The sequence below is a fragment of the Hordeum vulgare genome, chromosome 3H (genome assembly GCF_904849725.1).
Source record: "Hordeum vulgare subsp. vulgare chromosome 3H, MorexV3_pseudomolecules_assembly, whole genome shotgun sequence".
NCBI lineage: Eukaryota > Viridiplantae > Streptophyta > Magnoliopsida > Poales > Poaceae > Hordeum > Hordeum vulgare.
This window is the reverse complement of record NC_058520.1, coordinates 549,037,122-549,046,380: the sequence shown is the minus strand read 5'-3', so window position 1 is coordinate 549,046,380 and position 9,259 is coordinate 549,037,122. Positions and strand designations below refer to the sequence as shown.

The 9,259-nt window shown below is 45.8% G+C and overlaps 1 protein-coding gene across 1 annotated transcript; it reads right to left on the bottom strand.

The window, feature by feature from the left end:
• Nucleotides 1–3,856: 3,856 nt before the first annotated feature.
• On the bottom strand, nt 3,857–9,213 carry LOC123444914 (probable protein S-acyltransferase 16). The gene is made up of 7 exons (XM_045121799.1): nt 8,748–9,213; nt 5,747–5,839; nt 5,564–5,665; nt 5,407–5,484; nt 5,206–5,304; nt 5,033–5,128; nt 3,857–4,422 (listed from the first exon to the last, which is right to left on the bottom strand). Exons 1-7 carry the CDS (start codon nt 9,021–9,023, stop codon nt 4,285–4,287), a joined length of 882 nt encoding a protein of 293 aa, XP_044977734.1. The 5' UTR covers nt 9,024–9,213; the 3' UTR covers nt 3,857–4,284.
• Nucleotides 9,214–9,259: the final 46 nt, after the last annotated feature.

Genomic DNA, 9,259 nt, shown 5'->3' with positions numbered 1-9,259 from the left:
ATTTGCATTCTCGTGCCCAGTGCCCTACTTGCTTGCAGTAGCGGCAGATGTCCTTGGATTTGTCGCCACAGCTTCCGCCACGGCCCGAGCTCTGTCCGCGGCCACGGCCGCGGCCACGGCCGCGCCCCCGACCGTTGCTGTTCGAGGACCCGTCTCCCTCCCGCTGCTTCATGCGCGCAAACCACTCCTCCTCCGTGAGGAGCAGCCTGCCGCTGTTGTCGCCCGCTCCGGGCGCGGTGTCGAGCTCGTATCTTTCCTCCTCCGCCTTAAGCCTCCCGATCAGCTCTTCGAGAGGGAGTGTGTTCAGGTCCACAAGTGTCTCGATCGCGCACGCCATCGGGGAGTAGGCTTTGGGCACGACCGAGAGGAACTTGCGGACGACTGCGGGCTCGCCGATCTTGTCACTCAGCAGCTCGAGTTGCGTGACCAGGGAGGAGAGACGCATACCAAAGTCATCAATGCTTTCACCATCGCCGAACTTGATCGCCTCGAATTGCCGGCGGAGGGCCGTTGCCTTGGCCTCCCGGACGCGGCTCACGCCGAGCCGCATCGTCTTGATTGTGTCCCACGCATCCTTCTCCGTGTCCTTCGCGGCGAGTGTGGACACCATCGCAGGGGGAACCGACTGCAGCAGGCACTCCATTGCCGTGCGATCAGTGTCTCGCTCCGGCGTCCCGTCATTGACGGCGACCCAGAGTTGTCGCGCCTCCAGCATGACCTGCATCAGGAGGGCCCAGTCGGAGTAGTTCGTACGCGTGAGCATAGGCCACGCGCCTCCGATGTCACGCACGATGCGCTGGTGCACAACCATCGCGCCTCCCGCCGACCCGCTGATCTCGCTGTTCTTCTTCGCCGGACTGCTAGGTTCCGTCATCCCTCACAGGTCGTCGAGCACGAGGCTCTGATACCAATTGTCGGACGAAACCCCTTCGGCTAGCGTCTCGCCGGAGCTCACCGGCGATCAAGAAGAAGAGAAGCTCACACGCGAGAGAGAGATATTTGTGCTGCGCAACTTTCTTGCAGCTTTTCAGGCTTTGCATACTTATTCTGTTACAGCGACAGAAAGAAAAACAAAAGGCCACCAACGTCCGATGCTATCTTCACGGCGGCGATCCTCGTGACTCGTGCCATCCCACGATTCGGATCATGCGCGCATGAAGTGGCCCTCGACGACTCCATCAGCCCTCCTATTCCGTCGTGCCATCCCATGACTAGGCCAGCTAGAAATCAGCGAGGGTTTTGCCTAAACCTACACTACTCCCTGAACCGAACACTTCGCAGAGTTTCAGTCCAGGATTTTATGCTGAAAACGAAAACCTCTACTCCATGACGATGATGATGATCCCACCATGGCTACTGAACTTAAGTTTAAACCTGACAAAGATTATCTTAGCAGAGTAGACAGTTGAGCCTTCCTAATCTGATTGAATTACTGTTCTCCAAATGCAGTGCTACTGTTTTGTATGCGATGCTCCAGCTCCATGCAAGTACTGGGGCAAAGGGCTCTTGAATGATGATCATTGCCATGGCACTGACAAGGAAACAAAGTGGAAAACACTGAGGCAAACATTTAAGTGCAAAAGTGTGCCAGCATCTTATCCGGAGGAAGGCCCAAATGTTGTGTAATACCCAACAACGCCATCCCCAAGACAACAGGAATACTACGAGGAATACACACCAGAGGGGTACTCCGAGCCGGACGAGGAGGCCACGACGTGCATTGGGAACCTGCCGTATGACATTGACAAGAAGGACCGTGCCCTGCTCTTCATGGATGTCGGCATTGTCGTGTTCTAGTTCCTGATTCATGAGTAGTGTATGCACGACTCAATATGGCCCTGCAACTACTGGTAGCAAGACACACAGTTCTCTACTCCCCCTGTTGTTATTGGCCATGTACATTGTTGAAATCCATAGGGTGAAGCTGCTGGAATCTAATAGTAGCTGGCTGTTTTGTGAGCTTGTGTGATATCTTTACGTTGCAGGTTGTACCTGTATGATCTTGTTTCGACCGATGTTTGTGCTGTGTGGATATGCTGTTGATTACAAGATTGTTACGTATTCATTTCTAGCCACTTGGTTTGGTCATTATACTCTTTTTATTTCTAGCTTCTTAATAAACTCTCAAATAATTTAGACATGTTTCTTGGCCTTCTCTAGGCTATTCATTCGCTATGGATATCTGTTTCATCAGTGTTATTGAATAGGCAGTTAGACAATAAAGTTATTAAGACTTGTATGTGTTTTCTTTGTTCTGAAATACAGTTTCTACTTTGTGTCTGTGCAGATCATTTATGAGAGGGGAACATGCGAGAGCTGTGGATATGGGTGTCACCATGAGTACTGCTGAGGAGGCCAAGAAAACTATGGACTACATACGTAGCAAAATAAATGAACCTATACTTTAAAAATATCTACATATATCCATATGTAGTTTATAATGAAATCTCTAGAAGGTCTTATATTTACAAATGGAGGGAGTAAATGATAACTTGGCGCGGCCACTCTCTTTTAAGTTAATAAGGGACCAATTCTTCTATCATAGCTGCAGCTCCTGTGCTCATAGTTGAGCAAGTATATCATGGCAGTATCAGTATGGATGGAATGTCTTCCCCTGGTTTGCATCTGCACACCTTTCATGTAATACAATCTTATTAATATAGAAATTTTCATGCTTTGCTGACTTAAGAATATAGAAATTTTCATGCTTTGCTGACTTGCCTTTAATCTGAACATGCAGGAGATGGACGGCAGGCTGACCCTGACTGTGTACAAAACAGCTGCTACCGGAGCTGCCCGGACAGAAGAAACACCGTTTCCCCACCCCTGTCGATCAGTGTCTTCTTCGTTCAAGATCTATGTGGACAATCTCCCTGGAAAGTGAGCAGCTCTAATCTGAAGCAGCTGTTCAGTGACTACGAGGGAAGTGGTCGATGCTTAAGTTGTTTACCACCGCCACCGCGGAAGAGAAGCCGGGCGCTCCCCGTTCGGTTTCGTCACGATGGCGACGCGGCAGGAACCGGAGAACGCCATTTGGTACCTCAACGAGCAGGTCAGTCAGTGCGTGGTCTGGTTGGTTACCTGTCAATTGTTGTATGAGCAGATGAAGCAGATGTGAAGCTAACTTTGAAGCACTATTTTTCTTGCCCGAATGGGGCACATTTTCATGTTTTGATTTTGATGTTTGCAGGTTTGGTGGGGACGCAAACTGCGAGTGCGAGTCGCAAGAGAGGAAGGGACAAGGTGAGGTGAGGGTTTTAGGTGCTGGGTTTTGCAGGTTTAGGTAGGAGCATCATAGCACACGTGATACTGGTCTAGATTCAGAGCCTCCATCAGCTTTCTTGCCGTGCTTCTCTTTTTTACATTTAGTGTTACTACCCCTGCAGCAGATGAGTAGAAATCATAAGCATTATGCTTGGTTTCAGACCAATAGTACTACCTCCGTAGGTTATACTCCCTCCGTCTTTTTAGTGTTAGAAAGACACACCCGTATCTCGATAAATCTAAGACAAACTTATTTGGGGCGGAGGTAGTATTTTATAAAAACCTGTAATTTTAATCATGTTGGCTACTGTATTCACGGCTAAAACAAAGTTTGCTACTCCGAACTGTCCACACTGTACCTACACATCCAGACGTCCTAAACTATCTAGGCGACTTGCTGTGCTGCCCTCCTGCTGCCACCGTCTCGTAGCAGCCTTCAGCGAACAAGGTAACCAACTCCTAAATTGTATTTGAAACCTCCAAATTTAGCCATTACAGCTTCTCAAGCGTCACAGGCTGCATAGGTTTCACAGAAAATGGCCCGCTTTCCGGTCTGACCACGAAAAAACCTGCGTCCGGTCACAAGCACATATACAGACAGACACACATTTTGTAAGCAGATTTCACGGATTCAACATCTATAACACAACAGCTCTATACAAATCGACTAAATTGGACATTTGTCCCTTAACCCTCCGTGACACGAAAACGCAATATACGGACTTCAGGGGAAACGACACTTACTTTACAACAGAGTAGTCTTTGCCTCTTCACTTCAGACTTTTGTATACTGAGCACAGGCCACTCCAAATCTAAGGAGAGGTATCGGTGATTCTTCTCATCGAGCATGTCAAAAAGTATAATGGAATAACTAGCTAGATTAGTATTTTTCTAACTCTAGATACATCCTTGGGGCCTGGAGGAAATACTCTTGAAGCTCCTCGGCCCTCGCTATGTACCTTACACTTGCAGCATGATTCACGGATTTGATCCCACAATATAAGCTCTCAATGCAAGAGCTCAAGACATTGCCAGATGCTTTTCTGCTTTAGGTGGTGGTGTAGATAGCGGAATATCATATGATGTGCGGAAACGAACGCCGTTGCCTATGTTCCTCGATACAGGGCAGAGCCAGCATAGCATGTTGGGGCCTAGTACCTGCCATAGGGGAGGAAAAGAGCTGAGAAAACTGATGCCCCCATGGTTCCTGTTATACTTTTTAAGAGATAAATTTACAAATTAAGAAGCATTCTGAACTGGCGTTTAGTAAGAAAAACGGAATGCAAATTATAGGCACGTACGGACATGCACTCGCTATCAAGTATGTCCACTTGCCCATTTCGAAAAAGATTGAAATATTAAATAGTTATGTAATGTATGCGAATATTAGCACTACCAAAAAAATTGTGCAGAGATATGCACCGTGCTCACTTGTGATAGACATAAACAAATCTAGCCAAATGGTTAATATGAAAAATGTCATATAAGCCATGCTAGACATAAGAGATAGAAGATGTAATAGAGGTCTGAATATTTCTTGCCAAAATTTTCAGATATAAATGCTGTTTTTATTTTTTGTTAACTTTTTTTTCTCTAGATTACTGCATTTACTCCGTTTGAAAGGACAAGTAGAAAGCAGAGTCATGGACTTAGAGAGGCTATTACCAAAGTTACTAACAAGGCATTTGAATCATTGCATGGTAAGCATACTTCAGTGCTGAAGTGATTGCGGTGTGTGTAAAAGAGAAGTGATGGGAAGAGTTCTTACAGAAACAATATTATGATAGACACCGAGATCATACGGATGATGGTAAAGACCTCCAGCCTTTTCTGCCAGCCACATTGCCCTAACTCCTTCATGGTACTGCAAAACACAGCTACCATTATAGATGGACAAACAATTAAGTCCTCAAAGATAAAGAGGATTCTACTTTTTCAAACCTCAATAGTAGTTTTATTATGGAAGACGAGGTAAACATGCCAGACCAAGAGGGTAGCCAATGACAAAGCCATTGGACACAGAATGACACCACAAATAATCTGCACATTTTTAACATTCTTGTGTTAGTTATCTAGAAGATATGTTTTATCCGCCAGCATTTTATATGCTGAAAACTGAAATAACTTTCTCAATTCACTTACTATCGATTTTCTTGGAGAATCAATTCCTGATTGTTCATCTTTAGGCGCACTATGCACTGCGCCTCCAATTATCAGAGCCTGACATAAATCTGAATCTTCTCATGCTCAATCACAACACAGGCATATTCACTAGAGTAAATCAAGGATATTAAAGTACCATAGAATAGATGCTTGCGGTTGCAGCATACAGCACAAAGACGAGGAAAATTTTGTAATTCTCATGTCCAACACAATTGTTAATCCAAATACAGTGGTGGTCCTGCATAAAAAATCAGAACAAATGTGAATAAGAACCACACAATAGAAAAGGGCCACATGAATCATAATCAATAATCAGCACCATTTTCAAAATACATCTCTTGCAGACACGACAATGATGAGCGCGAGGAGGTTTATAATGAGAACACTTCTGGCAGTATCTCAGGTCACCACCCTGCAATGACAACGTGGAGGCTGGTAAGATATTGTTAATAAGAATTAAACACGGACAACAAGGTAAGTTATATCTTATCGTACATCGGCAAACAGTCACATGTCTTTCACTATACAGCAATGAACATAACCCTATTTCGGTGACATAGATTAAGCTTGTCAAATCAACTGCAGATAATATGTATGCGCATACAAGTCCACCCATTCATCATTAAGCACTCCATGCAAGACTGGACCTATAGTTTATGTTAAGATATACTCCCTCCGTCCGAAAATACTTGTCCTAGAAATGTATAAAATTGATGTATCTATAACTAAAATAAGTCTAGATACATCTACTTCTAGGACAAGTATTTCCGGACGGAGGGAGTATGTATTATCTAATAAGTAACAACTGTAATCTGTATGAGATTCAGAGAATATCACACTCTGTGCATTCTTGTCCCACCCTTCAGTTGAAAATGGCTCCTTTTATTCATCAATCAAATCTTAACTATTAGAGTCAGGGACCCATGTTGGGTCAGGCGTCAGGGGTATACTAGACGTACACACAGAAGTTTTGGCAAAAGATCGGTATTTTATTTTCTTATTTTTAGAAATAGAAGGAGGGCCTACGTTTTCCATTATGGGAAACACTGAGAAGTTCTTACAGACTAGAAGTTCTGTGCAGCAGAAAGCTAACACTAAAAACTTGCTATATAAATAACAACGGTAAGCCCCTCTTGGTGAAGAAGCACACAGAAAAGGTGCACCATCCCATGTTTCAACCAATAAGACCAGTCTGAACAAGGTACTGATGGCAACAGCTTGAAGCAAGCATAAGAACACATCAGTAAAATTTGCACATCTTCATATTTATACAGATCAACAATAGAGATAAAGACTTTGTTGAGTACAGTCGTCTGTAAAGTCGTTTGTTGACTACAGTAGTCTGTAAGGTCCTTGCCACACAGATGACAAGATACAGAAGCAAGGCAATAAGATACAGCAGAACAGCAGAATTGAGAGGGAAGAGAGAGCAACTAAGGGAAAAATTCAGATTTCTCTTTTCATTTCTTGAGAACAAAGACAATAGGAGTTATATATCCTTCCCTTACGAGTCAGATCCACCTGCTAGATAATCAGATATAACACACACCACTATAGGTCACACGAAACACAAACGTCAGCAAATCGTTAACCTGCCACTAGTGACACCCACTTGTTCTATGGGTTTGTCGTTGGCGGTACTGGTGCCGGTCATGACAAAAGCATAAATAAAATCCAAGCTGATCCATTGGTAGGAGGCACAACTAATAACTGGCAGCTGGCCGTGGCATTGCTTCATGTTTTTGATCAGTTGCGTCACCTTTGTGCTTGAAAAGGGGGGGGGGGATCTATGTTTATTCTTTTATTTTATTTTCAGTATATTGTTCCCCTTTATGGCGAATAAACTTTTATATCTTTCCGACATCCTTCAAGAATTTGGTAGCGGGATCATTGTCGGCATGCTGTGTTTTTCCTTGTGGTGCGGGACAACACAGGCTTCTTAAAATGGTGCTAACACTAATTCTTTCCATAGCTATAGTTAGAGCTGAGACTTATATTATAATAGACTCTGTGATAAATAAGCTAAAAACAGAACAGGGTTTTAATGATATAATGACTGCTGTGTTACATTTGGTGAGTGTGAATTCTTTGTGCAAGTTAAGGATGGTGAGTGGTGACACCATCATTAGCTTGCTTGCCACTACAGGTCACACGAGACCCAAACGTCGGCAAATCGCTAACGCCTGACACTAACGACACCCACTTGTTCTTCAAGGTTTGTCGTAGGCGGCACTGGTGCCGGCCATGACATAAGTATAGATAAAATCCAAGCTGACCCACTGGTAGGAGGCACAACTAGCAACTGGCAGCAGGTCGCGACATTGTTTCATGTTTTTGATCAGTTGCGTCACCTTTGCTCTTGAAAATGGGGGACACAATCCTATGCTTATTCTTTTAGTTTGTTTTTTAGTATTTTGTTCCCCTTCATGAAGAATGAACTTTTACATCCTTCCGTCATCCTTCAAGAAATTGGTAACGGTTTCATTGTCGGCATGCTGTGTTTTTCCTTGTGGCGCGGAGCAAGGCGGGCTTCTTAAAATGCTGCTAACACTAATTCTTTCCATAGCTATAGTTAGGGCTGAGACTTATATTATAATAAACTGTGTGATAAGTAAGCTAAAGATAGAACAGGAGTTTAATGATATAAAAACTGATGTGTTACATTTGGTGAATGTGAATTCTTTGTGCAGGTTAAGGATGGTGAGTGGTGACACCATGCCCATCATATCTTGCTTGCCATGACAAATGTAATTTATACTGATTGCTAATTTTGTTTTCTATAAATTATACTCCCTCCGTCCCAAAATAACTGTCTCAACTTTGTATAAGCTCTAGTACAAATTTATACTAAGCTTAAGACACTTATTTTGAGACGGAGGGAGTACGACATTGCGTAAACAGTCTGTACTTCCATTTTCGTTTTTGTGGACTTGTATGGTTAGGTTGCCAAGCACCCCATCCTGAAATCCTGGGACCGTCACTAAGTACAGTGTGTCAGTGTGCAAGGATGCAGAGCAGGACACTCGTCAGACCCATCTCCGACTGAGACATTACCAAGATTGACTGATTGAGCTACAAATGGTAAAGCAGCCTTCCGCTTCAAAGATCCAAACCCCACAGACGGAATCACCAGCTCACTGAATCTTGCTTCCAGGTAATGTTCTACCACAACCACATCTAAATCCAAGACCCCAATGTCTGAGGCCTAAATTCGGCAATCGAAACATAGGAGCCACCGGAAAGATCCAATCTCCAATCTTTGAAGCGAGATCTGGGTGCAGTGCCGGTGCAGGACGAGGGAGGCTGGCGGCCGGTCATACCTTGCGCTTGATCTCATGGAGCGGGGTCTCGGCGTCCTCGACGTCCGGCACGAAGGCGGGCGGCACGCGGCCCGGGTCGCGCGTGACGGCGAGGGCGTAGGCGGCGACGCAGGCGAGCGCGAGCGCGGTGTAGGCGGCGGCGTTGGCGACCCCCGCCGCCGTGGCGAGCCCCAGCCACGCGGGGATCGCGAGGAACACCGCGGTGTAGTAGACGTAGCCGATCGCGGCGAGCACCGAGATTATGGGCAGCGTGACGTACCCCGGCCGCCCCGCCATCGGAGCAGCCCGGCCGCGGGAGAGCCGAGGGCGGCGCCGCGCAGCGAGCTAACCGAAGCAAAGCAAGCAGCTTGCTGGCTGGCTGGCGTCTGACGGGGAAAAGGGGCGTGCCGGGTCGGTGTGGGTGCGATGTGATGGTGGCAGGCGGTAGCGGCGAGTGAGGACGCGGGCCGCGGTTGGTAGGCAGGTGGTGGTGCGGCGCCGCGCGGTCCATGTGGTTGCCGGGGAGACGTCCG

Excerpts from the sequence above, each read along its gene's own strand:
- LOC123444914 (XM_045121799.1), bottom strand. The coding sequence starts at position 9,023 with ATGGCGGGGCGGCCGGGGTACGTCACGCTGCCCATAATCTCGGTGCTC. Across the intron at positions 5,485-5,563 it reads CCGCAAGCATCTATTCTATG|GCTCTGATAATTGGAGGCGC; the intron begins GTACTTTAATAT and ends GATTTATGTCAG. Across the intron at positions 5,129-5,205 it reads ATAATAAAACTACTATTGAG|TACCATGAAGGAGTTAGGGC; the intron begins GTTTGAAAAAGT and ends TGTGTTTTGCAG.